At 41.0% G+C, this 25,072-nt stretch overlaps 1 protein-coding gene across 4 annotated transcripts in view; it reads right to left on the bottom strand.

Annotated features, from left to right (window-relative positions):
* LOC149314311 (solute carrier family 9 member C1-like) overlaps positions 1-25,072 on the bottom strand; it is a 157,128-nt gene that overhangs the window by 39,069 nt on the left and 92,987 nt on the right. For all 4 annotated transcript variants that reach the window (XM_089520831.1, XM_089520830.1, XM_089520833.1 and 1 more), the window contains 6 exons: positions 23,225-23,420; positions 12,247-12,435; positions 8,604-8,753; positions 4,825-4,876; positions 2,449-2,597; positions 1,658-1,783 (listed from right to left, as the gene is read on the bottom strand). In XM_089520831.1, the coding sequence (XP_089376957.1) occupies positions 1,658-1,783; positions 2,449-2,597; positions 4,825-4,876; positions 8,604-8,753; positions 12,247-12,435; positions 23,225-23,420 (862 nt within the window). The remainder of the gene's footprint in view (positions 1-1,657; positions 1,784-2,448; positions 2,598-4,824; positions 4,877-8,603; positions 8,754-12,246; positions 12,436-23,224; positions 23,421-25,072) is intronic.

Here is a 25,072-nt window from a genome sequence, read left to right as displayed (position 1 = left end):
AACTTTTGCCCAGAGATTCTAGAAGTTTCCGAGCATTCCTGTGCAGGTGCAGAATAACCCATTTGTGTGATCCGCAGAGATCACAAAGAAGAAATACAGTATATTGTTGACTGAAGAAAGAGAAAATGAGAAACAAGATAAGAAATATATTTTAAGATTTTTAAAAAGGTGATCTGAGAGCTTACTTTGAAGAAGCAGTAAAACGAAGAAAATTGTACAACTGTGTAATTTGAAGACCCCAGAGCCATTTTGATTTGATTGTTGGGACTAGGACTCCAGGAGGCCAGGCCTCAAATCCTCACTCAAACATAGAAACCCACTGGGAAACATATTCCCAACCTCAGAGGGAATTTATTTACAAATATCAATTAAATATCAATTATTATACAAATTGATAATACAAGTATCAATTACTGTATATACTCAAGTATATGTAAGTCTAAAAATTTTAATCAAAAATTTGACCCCAAAAACTTGGGTCGACTTATCCACAGGTCAGCATAAGTAGTATACTTTAACTCTTATTAAAAAGAAGAACCACCCCCTTCTCTGCGTAGAGTGGTGAAAGGCAAGAAGTGGAATAAAGAAGCACAAACCCGCTCTGCTCTCTCCTCTGTGGCGCTACTTCTCACCTTTCTGAATGCCTGGGTGGGAAAATGCAAGCGGCAACAGCTCTGTGGCCCACTCAAAGGAGTGTTAAGAGGAACGGGGCTTTGAAAGATTTGAATAATACATCTGTGTACGTTTGTCAGCTTTTCCAGGTTAAAATCAGACAAAGTTATCACATTAAAATTAAAGGCTATAATCACTACTAACACAGCTCCCATTTGATTTGATTTGCCTTTGTATCCTTTTTGACATGTGTGTTTTTTCTTAGCCCAGCTGGTGCCTGGTTGTATCCTCCACACATCTCACAGCCACAATTTACTGTAGTTCTCCCACCATCCATCCAGCCTCTAGGCCTAGGGTGAACACAAACAGCTATGACTGCAAGAATTGTAAGTTTTTTGGCATTGTTTTCCTTTGCTATGTCCTTTATATCCTTTTTATATACCCCTAAGTTTTACCCTTGACTTATCTTTCGTAACAAAATCGAGAATTTTGGCCTCAAAATTTGCCCTCAATTTATATATAAAGTCCATTTATAGACGAGTATATATGGTATATCAATTAAATCTCAGAATTAGAATTGGGTCCCTTCTAGGAGAAAGGTGATGTACTATATATATATATATATATATAATGATAGAAAGCAGATCTTATTAAATGATTACACACTGAGTTAAAAGTTAAACTGAAATACTGACATAATACTGTAAAGGTGAAAAGTCTGGAACGCACTAGAGAGGGCATAGTATAGTGCAAACCATCCAGGCTGTTTTTTGCAGGTCTTAACTTCCCCAGACAGCCCCTTTTCTGGCAATATAAGGCTGAACTCCTGGGGCTGTCCAAGGGTGGCATTGTATCTGATAATGTTACCCATCTTTACATTAGACATTATGAACATGCAATGCACAAATGCAAAACAGTCAGTTGAGACAAACACACCTGACTGCAGGTGAGATCCACTTCCTCTGTGAAGTTTAAGAAATACACTTTTGGAGCTTTATTTGAATAGGGCACCCAATACTTTAAATGTTTGGAATTTAAACCTTACCTGAATAAATTCAATCTGGTTTCTGTTATCCTGTAACCACATAACATTATGCAGAAGTTCCTGGGCAGTAGGTGGTGCAATTGTAGGTGGAAGTTTTGCAAGCTGTTTTCTTTTTACTAGGATCATCTAAACAAGAAAAGTATGCTTATATATGCAATTTAAGTTTTCCTTCAGTTGTAAAACATGTCCTTTAAAATCAGATTACTTTACAGGAGTTATTTATTATTAAATTGTTTTTATACATGTATAAAATCCATTTTAAACCACAGATGTAAAGGTCTTCTGAACATACTGAACTAAAAAGAAAAAGAAAGTAAGTAAGAAAGAAAGAACAAAGATACCGGTACATATAAAAAAACATGAGACCTATCTACCAAGACCAAATGCAAAAACTTTTGACTACAACTAAAATTACTGTCCCCGTCCAGAAAATGCAACATGGAAATTAACAAGTTTCCTCACATTGATAATATGCCACTTGTGCAAATGCTACATATAGCCTGCAAAAAACAATGTGTTTTCTTGAATTTAGTTTTGTAAAAATCAAGCATCCTTAACAGACAGAACAGAATGAGGAGTGTCTTCACCTTGCTCCATTTAACAGCTGTTTGACATTGTGGGATGACGAACTCAGCTAAGGACAATCTGTAGGAAGCAAAGCCTACAGAAATGAATGTGCTGCTTCTCCCTTCTCTAGAAATTTTAAAAGTAATGAAACATCCCACAATGCATATTAATGCGTATGTAAACTATGTATGTATGTGTGCATGAGCACTCGTTTTCAAAATTACCTTTTGTAGATCATCACCTTCATTTTTATCAACAATACCTCCTGATCTCATAAACCTAAGGGTTTCTGAAGCTGTGTTCAGCACTGTTTGAACTGCTTGTTTGGTTTTTACAGCAGTAACTATCTCTGGATAATCACGCTGCATTAGCCCTAAAAACAAACAAAATAATGCTTTTTATGTAAAAAAATGTGAAATGCCACTTACTCGAAAGAAAACTGTTTAACAGGAATGGTTTGCCCTAGTGATCCCTTTTATTATTGCTTTGGCTATGACTATACCAATTTTCTAAACATCTGTCCATTTATTTGCATTAAGTTTGTAGACAGTTACAGCCAAAAAATCATTGGGGGGAGGGGGGGGGAAGAGATAGAAGTAGGTAAGTATAGTGAGAAATGGGTTGAATGCCCTTCAGCAAAAACAAAGAATAATTCACAATAAGATACCAGGGGCTACACCGTTATTACTGTCAAGGTTCTATATCTGCTGCCAAAATTAACTGAAGGAACATGTCAGAGCATATCTTGTACCATATTACCTAAAAAACTTACAGAAAGCAAAATTCCATTTACTTCCAGAACAAAATGGATGATTAAAATACTCAGTATAATACTTGGTGAAATAAAAAAGACTTCAGAACTTCCCTGAGAACCTTGTCAGTCAAATGTACCTCTGAAGAAAATGGGACATGGAATAAAGTCTCTGATTGTATTCTAGTCGCAAACTCTTATGGCCTTCTAGACACTTGGGTTACTAGGAAATGCAGGGGATGCAGACCACATCAGGTAACACCATCAGAGGGAGTGACACTGTGTAGCACTAAGGCATCCCGAGAGCCCCCCCCCCAAGAAAGGGGGAGATTCTTCTTGGCATGTCACTCATCTTTGGAGGAGGTGAAGCTGTGGACCTTACTCTCTGCTCCCTCCTCCCACAGCCTCTTCCTCCCAATCTGTTTGGCTTCTTTCTGCCCTTGTCCTTGGGGGAGGGGGCTGTTTGCTGTTCCTCTTTCCTTGAGAGTAGATATCTTTTGTAATTTGAAAAACTTTTCCTGCTCTAAGGGGGGTCCCGACTTTGCTGCCTCCACGGGGGGGGGGGGCAGCAGTGGCAGGAAGTTGGGTTCCCCAAAGTTAGACTGTCCTCTCCATCTGCACCCCCATCCCAGGATGGGGTGACACTGTGAGTGCCTGGGTAAGAACAACCTTAGTGATGCCATTATTTCTGGGTAAAAATTACAGCCTAGATGAACCCAAAAACAGATCGAAAGCCAATGTCAATTGAGCAGAAAAACAGGTTGCTGGCATATTGTTCTTTGAATGATCATTTGTGCAGACACACATGTGCCTGCCCAGGCATTGTTTCAAAACTTCCTAGAAGGAGCCTAGTATTTTGGAAGTCATCCTGTCCCCATTTCTCAATGTGTATGTCCAAGATGATGCAAATCTGAACTGTCAGCTGTATTCATAATATGAAGTCGAAGGCTTTCATGGCCGGCATCCATCCAGTATACTATTTTGAGGACCCCTATGACTAAAACCCACCAAAGTTAAGACAAATTAATCCACTTTATGCTTACTAAATTTATAGACTGAAATTCAAATGAGTGCTCCTCTTATTTCTTCAATACGTGATTTTCTCTTAAGAGCTACTCTGCTAGTTTGCAGTCATGCAGCTCATCTGTCTTCCCTGCTGCAGGAGGTAGATTTGCCTGCTGTCAGTTGACACTGCCTTGTAGAGGTCTTGCATGCAAACTACTATGAATACATAGTTTTTTGTGCGTTTTTAGGGCTATGTGGCCATGTTCTAGAAGAGTTTCTTCCTGACGTTTCACCAGCATCTGTGGCTGGCATCTTCAGAGAATGCTAACCTGGAAGAGTGTGTGTGTGTGTGTGTGTGTGTGTGTGTGTGTATACATACTGTGTGTACACACACACACACACACTGTGTGTGTGTGTATAAATAAAATATGCATGTAAGACTTCTACAAGGCAGTGTCAACTGTTAGCAGTCTAATCTACCTCCTGCAGCAGAGAAGACAGGTGAGCTGCAAGACTGCAAAGATGACCCCACAAATTAGCAGAGTTACAGATAAGCAATCTATTTTTGTTCTTCATGGTCTCTGTGACTATTCTTCACACAGAGACCATGGCGCTGTTTTAGCCACACAAGAATCAGCAATCAGGCAATTAACTCACTTTTAGCAAGAAAAACAAAAACAACAAAAATCTTAGCACTTTAAATCAGTTTTTCAATAAAAATCTCAGCAACTCAGAATTTTACTGAACCTTTGGCAATATGGACTAAATACATTCAAATTGTTTCCACAGAAGTACCAACTGAAAAGCAGCCATTTATATGTATGATACCACTTTAAATTCATACCTAACTCCTTCATAGCCTCTTGTTTGTTTCTTTCCAATATTTTAGTTATTTCCTGTTTAAAAGAAGGGGGGGAGGGGAGATACATTTTATGATGAGCAAAACACAACTTTCATTGTAAGATATTTTTCTCTCTATCATTTTGACAGTCATTCCAAGAGGCTACAGAGCAAAGGGGCCTGCATATTTGGGCCAAAATGATAGCCTGTCCAGATGCCAATCCAGTGGTCCAGACCAATCCCGGCTCAAAGCAGCCTTTGTGCAGTGGGTGAAGCAGACCTACTGTTTGCCATGGAGTTTGTGGAAACACGACGGTGACAGCCAGCACACCATACGGCCCCATGTGCTCATAACTCCTTCTGCCACCAGGTCTTTAGTGAAAAACCCCATTGCAGCCTGTGATGTTAGATGGGGATGCCTGGCCAGGCACCCTATTTTCATTCTTATGGGCTACGACGGCTGTGGACTGTGAAGCCATGAAAGCAGAGGAAGGTATGGGGTGCTTGATGGCAACAGATCCATGACATGGTGGTGGATGGGCATGTAAATACCTGCCTGTTGCTGTGCCCATCTGGAGATTGATGTGGTCAGAATTCAGGGCAAGACAGCACAGGCCTGGCCTGTGCTATCTTTGGCCTGTGCCATCCTTTGTAACCTTCTAATCTAGAGAGTTACAAAGAGAATAGAAACACAGCTATTGTATCATCTTCAACAAGAAACCAGCTGCCCATGGCCAGCACCAGGAACTATTTCGTTAGTTACCTGAACTGTTTCTATCTCAGTTGGGCATTATAAGAACTGTACTTTTAAGAATTGTACAGAAATAAAGTTTAATTTCTTCTTCCCACATCTTAAGTTCCATGTTTTTCAAACTGTAAGCCTTGGGACAGGAGTTACCTTTATACTGTAACCTATCTCTCTATGCAACATGCTGTGAAAATCAGTTTGGCAAAAAGTAGAATAAAGCTTTAAATATATATAATAATCAGTTAATAATTATACTGATTATTTATTAGTGCTAATAGAGATAAGGTTAATTTCTTACTATTTTTCAACCAGAATGGCACTCAGGATGGAACCTTATCTTGGAGCTAATACATTGAATCCTAACTATATCTTTACCTGTCATAGGGTGACTAGCACTGATTGACAAGCTTATGAAGTAAATATGACATACTGTATGAGCTACCCTCAAAACAGATGATTACTACAAGGCTTGGCATGAACCAACTGCCTAGATCATCAAACAAAGTCAGTAGTTATCCCCATCCCAAGGTTTCTCATTTGAACTTGTAGAAATACTTTATTATGATGAGGTTTATACTTGGCTCTAAATAACTCTAATTCTTTGTGAAATAATATTGAATTAACATGCATTTTTTGTTGTTTTCTGTTGATATTTTAAAAATAAAATATAATTATTTAAAAAAAACACATTTGTTTCTACCGAAAGGAACAATCAGTCTACCTCCTAGACTGAATTAAAAAAAAATAGGACACTCCTCACCTTTTCGCCAACTTAAATAATACAGGAAGAAAAAAGTGTTCCAATGCACTGAATCAACTAACTTTAACCAGAACCAGAACGGTGCATTCAAAAACTGGATTGAACCATTAAGGAAAGTAGGACAAAACCAAGGAAAATCCTGAATACCTGCCTTGTCGGGGGGGGGGGGGGGAATGCACTCACAGATGTTCTTTCATTACAGGATGATCTGTGAAACAGAGGATGGCAGAATACCTTTTATATGAATCAGAAAACATTTCCTTCCTCTCTTTTGCTTCCTGAGTTCTGTAGAAAGCATTCTGCACCTCTGGATATTTCTAAGCTATCAACACAATGGAAGAACTTCTTTGGTGTAATTTTAATGTAGTCACTACTATTTTGAGTACCCCTGTGACTAAAAACCACCAAAGTCAAGACAAATTAATCCACTTTATGCTTACTAGATTTATAGACTGAAGTTCAAATCAGTGCTCTTCTTATTTCTTCAATATGTGATTTTCTTCTAAGAGCTACTAAAGTGGTTGCTGTACTTGGGAAAATGTGAGATAATTTGATTTTTCATGGAGAAGGAAAGATAGGTTGCATAACTGTAGTTCCTTGAGTGGTCATCTGTGAACTCATACACATGGGTTACCCTGCACTTGCAGTGCATCTGTTTGAATCTTTGAGAGAGTTACATAAGCATTTTGGCAGCAGCCCTACTCACCTCCTTCTATATAAGGGACTTCCTGCCAAAACCGGCAATTCCCTGCATACTGGTGCAGCAATCCAAAGGAAAGGCAGGACATGATAAGAGGATGATGGGTGGGGTTATGTGAATTCACAGATGACCATTGTCATCCTTCATGGTCTCTGTGATTCACACAAATGGGAGACCAGCAAGCTATACAAGTCTCAGGTTAATAGCACTATATTGGTAATTTGATTGTACTAACCCACAATTTATGCATTTGTAACTGTAACTTTATCCTTGAAAAAAAGTGTTACCGAAACAAAACATTAGTGTATTTCCATCAGATATTATTGTTATAAGGGGGTATTTTCAATAACATACTATTAAGCCATGGTTATATGCAGTTTTTTAAAAATGTATATTTATATTTAACACATATTCTAACAGCTTCTTCCTTTGTGTTTTTTGCCTCTCTTGTTTTTATTATTAACTCAGAGTGAACCAGGTCACTACTTTGATTTCCTATGTTGGCACAGAATTGTTGGGTACATTACCATTGTGCTGTAGCAAAAAAAAAAAAAAGCCCATGGCCTCTGCCCTTTGTGCTTGTTTTTCACCTGAGCACAACTGCAAGTGTGGGGTGAAAAAAAAGATTTATGCCAGCAGGGGCCTACAGGCTCACCTGGTCTCTTGAACCATCCATACTCTACTTGTTATTTATGGTGTGGATGGAAAGGCAGACAGTATAAAGAAGAAAAGTCTTGAAAGAAAGGAATAAACTCAAAATCAAAGAGAAACAGTATAGAGAACTATTGCCCTGTCATTCTCAACCTAAGTCAGGTTGGACCCCTGCAACCTTCAGCTATACCCAACTGCTTTGTTTTCTAGGTTGGGCAGGACTGGGAGACAGAGTGACTTTGCCAATCAGCTCAAGGAGGAGAGATCATCCTGAGGTGTGGAGCTTAAGAAAAATATTTATTTACAATTATTTATATTCTTATGTTGCCTTTAATGCAACAGAGGAGTTAAAATAAAACTACTGAAAGCAGCTTTAAAAAAAGTTTTTGCCAGTTCACATACAACACTGTACCATAGCTTTGACAGCCACAGAAAGTAAAGAGCATTTATGATGGCAATAAGAGAGGGAGATAGTGGTATGTGGCATACTCTCAGTCACCTAATTGTTGCTATTAGTATCTGCACTGAGTTTCTATTAGAAAGATATATTTTCTCTTTAACCTTATAGAAACATATTCTATAAAGTATTCATTTTATGGCTTCTGACCATGACTACATTATATGGGGCCAATCTGTAGTATGGTGCAGAAAGGATTTATACTGTGGAATGTATCATTGATGTGGTTGCTTGCCAGAAACTGAATTGCTTTCTAGAAGTTGTTTCCTAACCTTGCAGGTATTAGCAACTAGTCTGAGAATCTCCTAGACCTAGCCAGTCCCCACTTTATTCTCAGTATTAGTGTAGTATTTTTTTCACTCCATTGTAGTTCATACCCATGGCTTTTAAAATAATATAAATGAATTATGATGTCACGAATAATTTACAATTTCCCTTAAAGTACGGTATATGGCTATTTTACTTACTGTGTAAACCTTCTCATGACCAGCAATCTGTTCAATTAAACATTTAATATCTTCTTCACCTTGAACATATCCTTTGGCAATATCATATCGGAAAGTGAGCTGCTTGTTTATTTGTTTATCCAATACAAAAATCAGTTTGGGTATCACAAGCTGAAATACACAATACATTTGAACTCAAATTTACAAAAGCATGTATTATCTCTCAATCACATTTAGCAAAGTTAGTGGTTGTATTTCTGTAGTTACTGTAAAGTCTTCTGCAACATCCAACCAAGACTATTCGGATCATCCAGCTTTCCCTGAGATAAAAGTTTATGTCTACATAACTGAGTTGTTTGAAGAAGGGGCAACAACAGCTCATACACAAAGAAACTGCAAGCTTGGAATGCCAGAAATAAATTGTGTTTAAAATCTGAAATAACTTGTCAAGTCACTTTGGAATCTGTGAGTTAAAAGGGATGGCAAATGTAGCTATAATAGAACTGAGAAAAAGGAGACAGAAGGGACAAGAATGAAGTACGATACCTATTTGCAGCAGTCCATTGTTGGAATGGGTTTATTATGTGGTATCTATTTAAATCATTTTTGTACTATTTATCAATTAAATGCTTCCAAGGTGGTTTACAATGGGTGATAGAAGAATAGCCAAAAGAACAACTGGCAACAATACCAAAATCCTGGCAGAAATAACATTTTAAAACATTTATGTGACAGTACCCCAGAATGCCATTGCAAAAGGCATCAAACTAGAATCTCTGGGGAAAGATTTCCCTAAGCAAAGCACAACATAGGATCCACAATTCTCATAGGTTCTATCCTGGTTGGTAAGACCACCAAAGCAAGGGCATGTCCAAATAACAACCCAGTGTACTGAAAGCCTGATGTAGAAGGAAACATTCCTTCAAATATATAGGCATTAAAGTATTAAGTACTAGTTTTTGGAACTATGCTCAAAAAGTGCACAGAAATCACTGGGGATATTTAAAATCTGCCCGGATCATTATCCAATGCCCAGATCCAATTAGTAACATAGCAACTGTACTCTGTAGTAGCTGGACAGCCTTTAAAACCACTCACACATACATCAGATTGTAACAGTCGAAGGCTAGCAGCCTTTCCCTGGCTATGACCAAGGTATCTCTAACCAGGAGGAGTTATGAGTACAACAGCCATAACAAGTAAAAAGTCTTTCAAGCCACTGAAGTTAGTTAGCCTCAAGAAATAGAGTTCCATCAATGAGCTTCCACAGCCTGAAAAACTAATCCTACAGAGGTAACAAAGCCTCCAGAACTTATTGAACAACAACAGTCTGAACACATGGAACAATCCTCCAGTGATCTCTCCATCTGATCAGAATTGTGCTGTCATTTTCTGCTCTCCCCAGCCAATGACATATTTTGTTGTTTGTTGCTAACTGCCTTTGAGTCAATCCTGACTCATGGCGACCCTGTAGTTGAGACATCTCCAAAACTCCCTATCCCCCACTGCCCTGCTTAGATCCTGTAAATTCATACCTATGACTTCCCTAACAGAGTCTATCCATCTAACATGCAGTCTACCTCTCTTTCTACATTCCTCCATCTTTACTAGCATTTATTTTATTTTTCAGTGAGTCATGACTTTTCACGATGTGGCCAAATTACAACAGCCTCAACTTAATCATATTGGCTTCCAGAGAGATTTCAGGCGTCATCTGTTCTAGGACCCATTTGTTTGTCTTTGTGGCTGTCCACAGATTCCTCAGTACTCTTCTTCAGCATTGTATCTTAAATAAATTGATTTTCTTCCTATCTGCTTTCTTCACTTTCCAGCTCTTGCATTCATACATGGTAATACCATGTAGGGGTTTATAAATCATAATAAGCCCTTTGAATTGTGGTATGCAAGGACTTGTAGCCTATACAGCAGTTTAACAAAGGATTCATATATTCTCTATCACAAGCCCTAGTCGGTAGGTCTGGCTACATCATTGTGGGCCAGCTGAAATTTCCAATACATTTTCAAAGACATTCCCACTATATTGTTTTATAGTAGTACAAATGAGATATAACTGAAGGATGTGTCACTGCAGCCAATTTTGATATTTCCAGGAGCAGCAGAAGTTAAAGAACTAGTTGCTGCTGTGCAAAAGTACTCAAGAACTCTCAGGTTCAGAGCTGAATCCAATAGCACACACAAACTGTAATCCTAAGACTTCAAGGAAAATGTAACGCCCATAACAAGCCAAGTGATTATCAACACCAAATCTGAGTCTACTACCATCTACTCAGTAAAGAGACTTTTTAACACAGCAGGATAAACAATACACTAAAAGAACTCTCAAGCTGTGCCTAGTCCTCAACAGCAGGTACAAAACGTCAACATTCAGACTCAAACAGAACTTTGGAGAGGGCTATGGAATCTCCAAAGTCTGCTGCTTAGAAAGGAAGAATTAGCCAAACAAATATACTTAAGAGTTCTGTCCCAGTATTTCAGATACTTACATAGCTAAGAAATAGGAAGAACTTCTTGTGGAGACAGACCTATGAATCTACTTGTACATTATTTTAAAAAAGGAATGAACACATGAATCTTGACCGCAGGTAGAAAAGGGATGTCCCTAAAATAAGGATGTCAAGTAAAGAGTGACTGTAATTTCATGGCCTTCCCAAATACCCAGTGTATGACCCTTACTTGAATGGGTATTTCTCTACAAACTGAAAAGATAGAATCTCCCAATAGTTTTATCTCCCTTTTCTTGATCAGTGCCAGGGGAGTAGGCAGAAAGGATGGCCGAGCCTCCTCAAAGTGCATGTTTACATTATTTGATGCATCATATGACTCTCAAAATAAAACAACTGTAGTGGCAAATATGTTAAACGAACAACAGTGACCCCAACAGAAATAAAAGCCTACGCACACGCCCTGCTACTAGATCCATAGATACACTGGCATAGGTCATTGCCATTTTTCAGAGAAAATTTTATCCATATTCCCTTCTCTCCCACCATAACTGGGGGGTGGGCTCAGAAAAAGTTAAATGTTTCCTCTACAGTACACTGCTCTAATTACATTTTTAATTTCCTATTAAAGTAAATTTCCTATCAAAGCTATATTAAGGTAGAAGCAAGAAAACTGGATGATGCAAATTACTTATATTTCTGTCTTCCTTACCCTGAAATGGTGTGGAAGCAATAAAGGAATGTTCAGAGGAAGGCTATGGCTTTCTCCTTACTAATTAATGCCCTACACCTAAAGCCAAAACAAGGAGCACTGTTTTCTGCTTCCCAGTCCAGACTGGAACTCTCTCAAAAGAGGCTCTATCACCAAAATTGCACTCATGGAGGTCACAGAAGAAACCATCTTCTGGATACTATTTTCATGTTGCCTATGGTAAGAAAGATAGTGAAGATAAAGGAATTTCTAGATGGAGCTCTGTTTACTTCCTCCTCCTTTATCCTGGATGAAGTTTGGAATAAGTAGATTATCCATTTCAAAAGCCAAGATGTAACTGAATAGATTTAAACCAAACCAATATTAATGAATACAAAACTTTCAAATTCACTTGAAATTAGCTTTTTAATCTGCCTTGGAAATGTGAAACATTCTCAACTTGAATAGTTCAATACCACTTTGCAGAAGAATAACAGAAAAGTCCATTTACCTTCAAGAGCCGGAAAACTCTTACAAGACGACCAAACCGAAACATCCTGATTGTGTTAATCATAGGGTATGATGGTGTCATATTTTTAAAGAGATTAATAATCATGACATCTATAATTCCCAGAACTATTATTATAAGATCAAACTGATTCCAATGGTAATAGATGTAGGTCCTCCCCATTGCAAAAGCCTGTTAAAAACAAGTATTGCATTGATATTGCAATATCCAGAAGACATTAAACATACCCAATACTTCAGAAAATCCATTTACATACTAATTTAGAGCATACATGAAAACATACTATCTCGTTTATGAGTATAGTTTATTTGTTGGGGATGCTTTGATTGTGAGTTCCTGCATGGCAGGGGATTGGACTGGATGGCCCTTGTGGTCTCTTCCAACTCTATGATTCTATAGCACAGTATCAATAAATAGTTCCTAGCAACAATGTACAAGGCAATTCATACAGTGAGGCAAACTGCAGGAGCGCTCTGATGTGTTATTATCAGGTGCAGCTTGAAACTAAGGCGCGTTACAGACCGCCCCTTTGGGGCGGCCTGTAGGCGCACCTTTCCCCACCGGATCGGGGCCTCAGCAGCCAGAGCGGCAGCCGCTGAAGCCCCGATCCACCGCTTTCCGGGCTGTGGGGAAGCGGCAAAAGGCCCCTTCCCCGCAGCCTGGAAAGGGGTGTCCTTGGGGCTTCAAGCCCCAAGGACACCCCGCGGTCGCGGGGAGAAGGAGAAAGGGGCCGTTTGGCCTCTTTCTCCTTTGGTCCGCTGGGCACAGCCGTCTGAAGGCTGCGCCCAGCGGACCAACCCAGGAAGGAGCTCCGAAACGGAGCTCCTTCTGGGGTCGCGGAAAGGGCGCCCTAGGCGCCCTGCCGCGACCCCAATACGTCACAACCGCGCCGCCTCGTTTGGAGGCGGCGTGGTCATCATGTATCGATGGTGGCAGCCGTGTGGAACAGCTGCCACCATTTTGTGCGCGCAGAGCACGCGCTAGGGTTAGGGCGGTGCGGAAGCACCACCCCGTCTTAACCCTAGTACGCACTCCATGCGTACTTTTTAGCCCGTCTGTAATGGGCCAATTGCACACAAGAAAATTTGGCATTGATTACATACATAGGCAATGCCCTAGTGATGCTGATGCATAAGAAATGTTTTAAATAGTACCTTGGCCACACACAGACACACACGCTTGTAATTCTCCACTAGTGAATAATATTTAGGATTGTAAAACGATAGTAGACCCTTCCCATATGCGAGAATCCATTCCAGTCCCACCCCCACCCCCCACATAAAAGGAAAAACACATATGCTCAAGCCCCGTTTAAAACAATGAGTGCAAGCTCTCGTTTGCGGTGGGGTGTGTGCAGGGTGAGTGAGCATGCCATTGTTTTAAACAGGGCATGCCTTCTGCATAAGGACAAAGTTGTGTGGAGGAAAAGGGCAGGCAAACACTCACCCTGAAAGGCTCCTCCTCTGTCTGACTTTCTCCTAAGGGCAGTGGAGGAGGAAGAGGGGCAAATATTTGCCCCATATGGCTCCTCTGTTGCTCAGCCCTCTCCAAAGGAGAAATCTGGATAGAGGAGGAGATGGGTAAGGCTGGCTCTTCTACTGCTCTGCTTTCTCTTGAGCAGAGAAAGCAGAGGAAGAGGATAGAATTAATATTAATAATATTAATTATTAATTAATTAATATTTAATTAAAACTTATCTGCAGCTCGAAGAAGTTTAGCCTATTTTAATTTTGGTCCCTTCCTACTGCCAAGTTGTGAAGGTCTGATTTATCCAAAAGGTAGGATCTAAACCAGTTAAGGACAGTGTCAGTAAACCCAAGGCCATGGAGTAATCCATCAAGAGACTATGATCAACAGTATTGAAAGAGGCAGAAAAATCAAGACAAATCAAAACAGAGTAAAGGCCTTTCGACTTGGCCAACAAAAGGTTGTTTGTAATCTTTGTAAGAGTCATCTCTGTGGAATGCAATGGACAGAAGTCTGAAAAGGATCCATGATAGAGTTAGTGGAAAAGAACTTGAGACAGCAGGAGTAAATGATGCATTCTAGAAGCTTAGAGAGAAAAGGCAGAAGTGAAATACGCTGGTAATTGGAAAGGGAATATGGGTCAAGTGAAGGTTTCTTTAGAATAGGGGAGACCAAAATGTGTTTAAAAGTGGAAGGAAAGAACCAGTAGAAACAGAGATATTAATAGAATAAAGAAGAGAAGGGAGGATTGAAGGGGCAACAGAAATTAGAAGACGAGGAGGAATCTGGTCCAGAGAACAAGTTGATGAATTAGAAGAATGCAACAACTTGCATAGAATTCAAAGATATAGCCACAGTATGTGGAGAGATTTTGTATCACCTTTGAGATTCTGAAATTTCTTTCTTTTAGTTAGTCTCAAAGATGCTACAAGATCTCCCCAACAACTTAGATAGTTCATCTATTGAAGCAGGAGAAAAGGTGCAGAATTTAGTCAGGCTAGATGAATGAGGTGCATAGACAGAAGAAGAGTCGTGAACTTCAAGGTTAGATCAAATTGTTTCAATTTTGTTAATGAAATGCTTTGCAAAATCATCAGGAGAGAGTGAATGAGGAACTGATAGAAAATAAGGTTTTAGCAAAGAATTAAAGATAGAAAAGAGATGTTGAAGCGCCACTCATTAGCACTAATCAATAATTGATAATTCTGTTTTGCCATGGAGATAGCAGCAAAAAGGAGGAAAGAACAAATTTATAATGAATAAAGCCAGCCCATTCCCTGGTCTTTTTCCATGAGCACTTGGCAGCTTGAAACAAGAATGAAGAAACTGAACAATAGGAGTGAGCCAGGCCTGTGGCTTAGAAGAGGGGCAAAACCATCCAAAGTTGCAAATAAAGTTGAATTAAGTAGAGAGACTGCTGGACCCACAGTCCCCAAAATTTAAGGAAGAAAGGGAGGATAACTCAAGGGACATTTTCACATGGTGACCTATGTGCTTCCAAACCGAAAATGGTTAAAGTGTTGGTATCCCAGAAAAGCAAGCAAATTTGCTAATGATTATCACACACAGAGCACAAAAATGGGTTAAAAGCACATTACCTAGAAAAGAAAGTGGGTAGAAAGCGAATTTCAGACAGATGAGGACAAATCCCGTTGATAGCTTGGAAATAACTTTTTTGTGCATGCTCCAAACTGTCATTTCCACAAGTGCATACACACACATGCTCCAGAGAGGGAAGGGAAACTGGGGAGCAAAATCCTCTTTGCCCCAGAAGCTGTTTCAGAGGAAGGCAGGCTGAGGTTTCCCTTTGCAAACTCCCATAAAACCACACACAAACACACTAGAGAGAAAGAGGCGGCGTCTGGTCGATAAACCTGCCAGATTTCAGGGAGGGCTGAAACTCCCAGATGCCCTCCTTTTCCAGGACATATCCTCCTTTTCTCCCTCCTGTACAGGAGGAATTCCAAAACATCCTCTCTCTGCCTTCTCCCACCAGCTGTTCCCTTAGACTTAAGGCTTAGAGGCTGCAGGAGGAGGAGACCAGCCACACAAGGGAAAGAGTTGTGTGTGTTGTGTGTATGTCCCTTTAAGAACAAGGTTGCCTCCTTCTCTTCGGTACAGCAAAGGAACCATGGGAAATCTGGGAACAGGGAGAATCCAGCACATGGTTTTCAGACTGCTACAATTATGCGAAGAAAGTGAATTCGTGAATGGACTGGAAATAAAAACATGGTATTTTTGCAAAAATGCTTATTCCCTGATTCACCTCACTTTCTGAATTCTAACCAGTTTGTGTGCAGTGTCGTCTGAAAAGCAATTGCAAAATTGTCCCTAATGCCCTGGATTACCCTGCATTGTGACCAGTTTAACCTTCCAATTTTCCCCGTGTGAAAAGGTCCATAGATTTACAGAGTGAAGTTCATAAAAAGAGCGTTGTAAAATTTGGGGAGGAGGTGGATTATGGGCAAGTGCAAAGGAGATAACATGGTGATCAGATAATGGAAATTCTTTAGCCTCACAGTCAGAGGTTACACACTTTTTAGTGAGAACTAAATCAAGACAGTGTCCAAGAGCATGAGTAGGAGAGCTGGAGCACAATTCAAGTCCAAAGGAAGATAATAGAGAACTAAAATGTGTAGCTCCGTGATTACTAAGATCATCCATATGGATATTGAAATCTCCTAAGATTAAAGTTGGAACTTGGTCCAAAAGAAAAATCATTAACCAAGAGTCAAAATCAGAGAAGAATTTCGCCAGCGATCTGGGTGGATGGTAGATAACTGCAACCCATAGCTGCAGAAGTGAAAAGAGTTTAATAGAGTGAGACTCAAATGAAGAAAAACAGTCAGTCAGAGGAAAGTAAAATAGTTGAAATTGGCATGAATTAGCTAACAAAATGCCAACACGCCCCTTCACCTCGAGGTGACTTGAATGGGAAAAGATGAGAGCGCCAAATGACAGGGCAGCGGAGGTTACCATATCCTGAGGAGAAAGAACAGATTGCTTACCTGTAACTGTGGTTCTTTGAGTGGTCATCTGTGTCCTCACACATTAGGGTTTTGCACCTGCACAGAGACTCCATTTGGAAGTTCAAAAGGTGAGCAGATTGCTGGGTAGCCCCATCTGCAATGACTAGAGTGCTTGGTATCAACTTCGGCTGATACACCAACTGCGCCCTTACCTGGACCAAAAGGACCTTGAAGCAGTGGTACTTGCACTGGTAATCTCTCGTTTAGATTTCTGTAATGCGCTCTACATGGGACTACTTTTGTACCAAGTTCGGAAGCTTCAATTAGTTCAAAATGCAGCAGCTAGATTGGTCACCGGAGCATTGAGGTTTGACCATATAACACCAATACTAAAATCTCTGCACTGGCTGCCGATTAGCTTCTGGGTGCAATACAAAGTGTTGGTTATTACCTTTAAAGCCCTAAATGGCTTGGGCCCGAGTTACTTGAGGGAATGCCTCTCCCTACACAATCCGCCCCACACTCTCAGAATAACTGGGAAGAAATCACTAGACTACGTAAATACCAGGCTAGTGACCACTTCCCACAGAGCATTTTCCGCCGTGGCCCCCAAGTTATGGAATGATTTGCCGGAAGAGATCCGTCTCATTACCACCTTGGATGCTTTCAGGAAGGCACTGAAGACGGATCTCTTCCGGCAAGCCTACCCTCCAAACCTGCTGCAAAATTCTCACCTCTGTCAGTATTGTATGTTTTTTATGGAGAGTTGACCAGCTGTATCGTATTGATCGTAATGTGTGTGTGTGTGTGTGTGTGTGTGTGTATATTATGCTATGTATTTAATATTGTTGAAATATGTTTTTATTGTTGAAATTAGCTGACTGCTGTAATCCTGCCTCGATCCACGGGAGAGGCGGGAAATAGAAATAAATTTTTATTATTATATTATTATTATTACTCCTATGTACTGAGCATGCCTAATCCTGCCAATCTAGCTCCACTTTCAGTTTGAGTCCATGGCAAAAGTATAGGGAACTGAAAAAGAGAAGGTAGGGCAGGTATCTGTGAGGGCACAGATGACCACTCAAAGAACCAGTTACAAGTAAGCAAACTGTTCTTCTTTGTAGTTTCTGTGCCTCACACATTAGGGTGACTAAAAAGCTTATCTACAGATGGAAGGCAGGTTAACTGTAGAATAGATGAGAGAACAGCATGACCAAAACTGGCATCCCAACATGACCTGGAGTCAAGCCTGTAGTTCTGGACAAATGTGGAAGGTTGTGACCACATAGCAGCCTTGCAGAGACTGGGAGACACCTCAGAGGAAGGCAGCAGATGAGGAGACAGCCCTAGTTGAGTGTGGGTGCACACCAACAGGAAGAGGGTGTTTAGCCAGTTTGTAGGCCAAAAGAATAGACTGTGTGATCCATTTTACAAACCTTTGTGAAGAAATAGGATGGCCCTTTTTGGGTCCACCATAACAAATAAACAACTCGTTGGTCAACCTGAACTCAGCAGAATGTTGAAAATAAAAGGCCAGAGCACAACAAACATCCAGAGTGTGCATAGTCTTTTCCAAAGGAGTGGATGGCTCTGGATAAAAGATAGGCAGAGTAATGTCTTGAGACAGGTGGAAGGAAGAAACCACCTTAGGGAGCAAAGAGATATCTGGTCTGAGGACTGCCTTGCCCTTATGGAAGACCAGATAGGGTTCATCTGAACATAGAGCAGTAAGCTCAGAAGACAGTCTGGCTGAGGTGATGGCAACCAGGAAGGCCATCTTGAAGGACAGGAGCCTCAGAGATATTGATCCAAGAGGCTTGAACAGAGGTCTTGTGAGCTGCATGAGCACCAGTGAAAGAGACTATGATGGTCCAGTGGAGGAATTGGAGGGTACAAATGGTGTAACGCCTTAAAGAATCTCTCTACTGTAGGTGAAGTAAAGAGCTTGGCACAGGGTGAACCATGAGATTGGTTCGCCACTGTGGCAGAGAGGTAGACTTTCAGAGAAGAGAAGACCAATCCTTTGTCCCAGAGATGAAGAAAGTGCAGAGCTGTGGACAGTTGAGGAGTGCTCTGAGCACACTCCAGCAAAGGCGATGAAACGTCTACATTTATAGTAATAGGAACATATGGTAGAGTCTTCCCATGAGGCAGAGAGAACCCTTAAGGGCTCAGGGGAGGTCACTATTGGATCCTTCCGGATATTAGATGAAGGCTGTGTGTATCTGGGTGAAGGACTGCTCCTTTGGAGTGGGAGAGTAGATCCGGCCAAACTCGGAATTTAAGATATTGTCCCCTGGAGAGATGGAGTAGGGGGGCAAATCAAGGTTGCCTCAGCCAGTACAGGGCCAGAAGAATTGCGTCCGAACTATTTTCTGACAACATGACCACTACTTTCCCCACCATTGGGAGAGGGGGAAAGGCACAGAGGAAGTGAGATGTCCAGTCCAGAAGAAAGGCATTTCTTACGGAGTTCAGCCCTCTTCCCGCTGTGGTACAGAAGAGTGGACATTTTGTGTTCTCTGGGGAGGATAAAAGGTCTACTTGTGGCGGGATGTGATGAGCCTGAATGCTTTGGAAGACAAGGTCCTTCACTGGAGGGTCCTGTCATAGAGTGTCTGCTAGAACATTGTCCTTTCCTGCGAGATGGACTGCCACAGGATGGTTGGAGTGGATAGTCTACCATCTCCAGAGCTGCAGAGCAAGGCAGAGAAGAGGCTGAGAGTGTGTCTCACCTTGTTTGTTTATGTAACATATGGCAGTGATGTTGTCTGTGACAACCTGTAACCACCTGGGGGTGGAGGTGGTTCTTGAAAGCTCTGAACACCTTGATGACAGCTAGAAGTTTGAGGGCATTGATATACGTGTGTAATTCAGTGGGAGACCACCGGCCCTAAACATGGAGGTTTCCATAGTGAGCTCCCCAGCCTGTCACGGATGCGTCTGTGGTGATCATCCTGGAGGGCTGTGGGAACTAGAAAGGCATTCCTCCAAGGACATTCCGAGGGATGGTCCACCAATGGAGGGAGGCCCGCACCTCTGCCAGGATAGTCTCTTGGATTGTTGGTTGTGAAGGTGGTCAAAGACTGACAGAAATGAGTTCTGTAGAAGTCTGAACTTCACGCAGGCTAGATGAGTGACAGGGTTGTGGTCGATGCCATGAGGCGTAAGAGCTGCTGAACGTCCTTTGCTGAAGGATGAGACAGATGGAGAACAGCCCGAATGTGAGACTCTGCCCTACTTGTGGGGAAGTAGGCATGAGACATGACAGAGTCTAGAAATGGCCTGATATAGTCTATCACTCTGACAGGCTCAAGAATGGATTTGGAAAAGTTGATGGTAAGACTGAGGTCCATGAGAAGAGACAGGGTATAATGAACATCTGTGAACAGCTGATTGTGAGAGGATGACACCAGAAGCCTAGGTAAGGGAACACTTTTATCCCTTGAACCCGAACGTGTGAGAGCACCACTACCATACACTTTGTGAAACCCCGGGGGTTCTTGCCATCGTAAAGTAGCTCTTTTCGACAGCCATTCCCCATGTCTTTTTTGTTTAGAAGAAAGCCAACATTGTTGAGTGCTGTGCAGTTTGTCATTCTTTTACTAACCAGACACTCCATAATAGGTCTCAACGCCTTAAGGTTTTTTGTTGGGAGCAATCTTTGTTGGTGGCAGAGCGGGCATCCACTTCTAAAGATGCCCATATCTTAATTACCAAGGATGCCAAAGATGTCCCAAAGGTCGCAAGCAGCATTGACATCTTCAGCATCGCTACTGACTGCTTCGATATCATCAGCTTCAATATCATCCAAGGGTACCATAGAAACTACTCCTCCAACAGTGACCATTGCCAGCTCTCCTGTGGTCCATCTCGCAGGCAGAGAAGCCTCAAGCTCCAAAGGCAAAAAAGTGGCCAGTGGCTTCAGAGAGCAGGTCTGATATTGACCCTACTAAAGCTAAGAGGAAATACAAACATCCTAAGCCAAGTATGGCCCTGACAACTTCAGCAGCAGCTCTTCAGGGCCAGCCACTTCTGTGCCTCTTTTGTTCCCCGGCATTGGACTTGATGCCGGGAGCACCATTGGCATTGATATTAGCATAGTCTCAATGCCATCTACAGATGTTGAACAGAGGGTGGGGACTGTTATGCCGCCACGCTGCCTCTCTAATGTTGCTGGGGGCTCTAGCTGCTTACTGGGCTGCTGGTGGTGATGTTGGGGTGAGAGTGGGGCTGTTATTCCGCTGCTTTGCCTCTCTGCCGTTGTTGGACAGGTGGGAAACACCTTGTTAGGTGTGCAGGAAGTGGGCAGGGCTAGTGCAAACACTTATATAATAGCTTTAGTAGGTTCCAAATGATCCACTTCACAGTTACAAGTAACCCATTTGTCTGTGTCACAGAGACCATGAAGCATGAAAAAGAGAAAGAAAGTAAGACCAGGAAAGCAGCCAAGTAGCTCTAATATGACCTGTTCTAGGCAATGACAAGGAACAGAACTGAATGGAGGAGCTAGGGATCTAACAAAAAAAGTCTCAGTTTAGATGGTTTCATTCCTTTCCTTGTCTGGGTGGCAGAACAGATTAACCCATTCCTGCAGGGATGTAGCCAAGGGGGGGGGGGTTCTTGGGGTCCGGACCCCCCCCCCTTCCATTAGAAAAATGAATGGTGCGTGCTGCTGCGCTGCCGCAACCAAGCCCCAATATAATGGTGGTACTTAGTCTAGACCCCCCCCCCCTTCCTAAAATCCTGGCTACGTCCCTGATTCCTGGATGGCTTCTTCCAAGGAAGGAAAGAAGGATGATGATTTGAAGCTTTGTAACAAGCTGCTTCTCTGTCCTCTTCCTTTCAGTTTCATTTCATGACCAAGCTAAAAATTTCCTAACTAGAGAAGAAAAGACCAAATGAGTACAAGTAGGATAGAACTGGAACTAGACACCAACATAAGAACTCCATTTGAAAAAGATCAACTGCTCTAGATTTGCATGGAGTGTAGATAAAACTCAGTCATTTCCTAGATGGACATTGTGAGGAATCAGTTCAAGGAACAAAAACAGCAATCATATAATATTCTGGTGTCTTGAGGGCAGTGCATTTATAGGAGATATATTTCAAAAATAAAATTTGTAGATAACATGAATGAAAATTGGTGCCATTTTACCACCTGGAATATTAGTTTATTTATGCCATCCATTGCAAACATTTGAAAGTGTAGGTTGTAAAAAAAATTAGGCCCATAAAAACATAGGGGAATATGGTTTTTTGTGGATTTTTCAGGCTATGTGGCCATGTTCTAGAAGATTTTCTTCCTGACATTTTGCCAGCATCTGTGGCTGGCATCTTCTGAGAATAGGGGAATACTTCTACAATACATAGGAAACAACAGATATGCCTTTAGGGAGAGACACTTGAAGGAACAATGCCTTTCTGCAACAGACCTTAAATTTGGGGTATTAAAAAGGGCGAATTCCACTCATCATAGAATTTTGCTGGAAAAAGAAATAGCATGGATTCTAAAATTAAAAACTTTGGCCTTTCAGGCATGAACTATGAAAATTAGTCCCTGGATAGCTGGAGTTTGTCTACATCTGCTCTAAACAATACTTGGAGGATAAGTCATCTCCGCCCTAGCCTGCAGTTTGTCTCTAGTAAACATCTATAGACCTATATATTAGAGCATACATATTAGCTGTGATTCAAGCAGCTTTAAACGTTTGATTCCTGGGGCTTTAATTAGAAATGAATTCCTGATCTGTGAAAATATGAAGAATTCTCTTTGCTCATCACAGCGTTGAGGGAGAGAAATTTTATTAAGAGGCTTCTGGAGAAGACTATAATCATAGAATCATAGAGTTGGAAGAGACCACAAGGGCCATCCAGTCCAATTCCCTGCCATGCAAGAATACACTATCAAGCACTCCAAACAGACGGCCATCCAGCCTCGGTTTAAAAAAAACTTCAAAGAAGAAGACTGGTGGTTTGTGAAAACCATAATGGTTATTGTGTAATGTGTCTTTATGCTCTACTGTTTGTATTCAATTTCACTGGAATTTCATTCCTCAAGTCAATTTTTCACACTTTCTAATCTGAATATGTGTTCTTGATTAAATTGTATGTGTCAATTAGTAATCACAAGACATTCAAAAGCCAGGACTGGGTGTCCATTGGGACGCAGAACTTTTAAATATGCCTTGGAACACGGACTTCTGATACAAAGTTCTGTAGTCAAGGATAATGTCTGCAACCTTGATCTGGATAAGGTCTGGATCATCTGCTATATTTAAACAACTGTAGTTGCATCACAAAAGATAGCAAATAATATCAATAAAAGTAGAGTAAGGAGAAAAAAGTAAAAAAAGTTATACCAATATAGGGGGAACAGTGTACTATTTTATATTTTTAACCTTTGCAATTTCATACACTTAGCAAAATGAAATTTAAATATTATTTTGTAAAAATATAAAACAGCAATAAACATTGCTATTAATGTATTTCATATAACCATTTCATTATATTGTTAATACCTTCAAGATGGCTTCTATTATGTACAGACACAGAAAGTAATAGTTGCACGCTTTTAGTTGTGGAAGATATGCTGCATTCACACTTCTTATTAAGGTAAGAATAATAGGAACACTGTTCAAATAAGTTATCATGGTACTTATATATTCAAATTCCTCCATAAACACTATTTGGTGACATAACCTTAGAAACTTGTTTCTGTGCAGGAAGAAGCAAAAAGATTTGGGATTTTTGTTACTAAAAACAGAGGCATTTAGAATTTCAAGACAATTATTATTAGTTTCCTTTTCTTCCATATAATATATGACCAGTGAGGCATTATGAAGATTTCCCAAACTGGAACAAGTCCACCACCAACTGGAAATGCCAAAGAGATAACTGAAGTCAAACCAGTACAACTAGAAAGGCTGCAATAGTTGTCTACTTTGCCCACCATCACCAGGCAACCCCTTCTCTGGGGGACAGTATATTTATTATGTAACACTGTACAAGCCCTCTGACATACTTATCTGTTGCGTAAAAGAAAGGAGCATTAAGTGTTGCCACACAGAAAATTGAAGAGGGCTCTTATATCTTTAACGGTTGTGTAGAAGAAGGAACTTAAGCTTGTAACACAACCAGGTAAAAAGCAACACCTGCTGTAATTTATTTGTTTACAGTGCGCCCGCATTATACACAGGTGCATTTTACACGGATTCCAGCATATGCTGGAAGCCACGATGGAACTAAGGGAGGCGCACGCTGGAAGGAAACAATGGGGTGCACACTCCCTCAGCGTGCGCTGCCGCCGCACCTCTGCGGGCATGAGCCCCATTTATTTGAGTGGGGCTTGAGCATCTGCGTTTTTTCCTTTACGCGGGGGGATGGTGGTGGTGGTGGTCCGGAAGGGATCCCCTGCGTAAGGGAAGGGAGGACTGTATTTATTTATAGTATTTATACCCTGCTCTTCAGCCACAAAGGCTCTCAGAGCAGCTTACAAATTTTTAATTAGACAGTTCCCTGCCCTCAGGCTTACAATCTAAAAAGACAGGACACAAAAGGAGCAGAGAATGGCAGTGGGGAAGGGGATGGGGATCAAGTTTAGCATTTTTCCGCCTCCCTCTTTGGCCAGGACCATGGCAGATGGACTGGTTATGGAATGCACTGTTCTATTAGGGATGAGAAAATTGTTGGAAGAGACAGCAACCTCTGCACCTGTTATTGCTGCTCTCTTGTGCAATAAGGATAAAATGGCTTAGACAGAGAGGGATTAATATCTTTTGTGTTCCTTTCCTGCTTGCTTTTGCTTCCTCTGTCGGCCACCTTTACAAAAAGCATTATGGGTAGATAACACTGTCTGATTCAGTTACAGTTAATTGACTGTCCTCTGTTGTAAAGAAAAAAAACCAGCCCAGATTGAGCCCTCTTCCTTGTGTCTCTCCTCTTCCTGTCTGCTCTTTGATGAGGGAGGATATGCTGCAACACATCTCCCTCCCATCTCCTTTCTCTTTTAGAGTAGTTTAGGAAGGATCAGACTATTTTTATTCAAGAATGTATTTCTTGAATAAGTGTTCCTCCTGTTGAGAATTCTAAACTTATTTCTCTGCCTGCAATTTGTTTCTTTCAAGCTCACCTTTCTAAAATGAGCACCTCTGCTGTAACTGGAGTAAAGATTCTAGTTCATTCCAGTAATAATTTCTCAATATCCATCCTGTCTAACAAAAATATGTCTTTGTTGAATTCTGCATTAATTCTGCTTTGTGTCCACAATGAAACAGCACAGTCCCAAGGAGTTCTAGCATCATGGTCCCCAGCATGAGACTTTATCTCTTATGCCATTAGAGGTGCATTTCTACCTCCAATATGGGCAT

Source organism: Sceloporus occidentalis, unplaced genomic scaffold, assembly GCF_023333645.1.
Source record: "Sceloporus occidentalis isolate IW3139 unplaced genomic scaffold, rSceOcc1.0.p SCAF_4, whole genome shotgun sequence".
NCBI classification, from domain to species: Eukaryota; Metazoa; Chordata; class Lepidosauria; order Squamata; family Phrynosomatidae; genus Sceloporus; species Sceloporus occidentalis.
The sequence above is the reverse complement of the archived record's forward strand: the minus strand, read 5'-3'. Positions and strand labels throughout refer to the sequence as shown.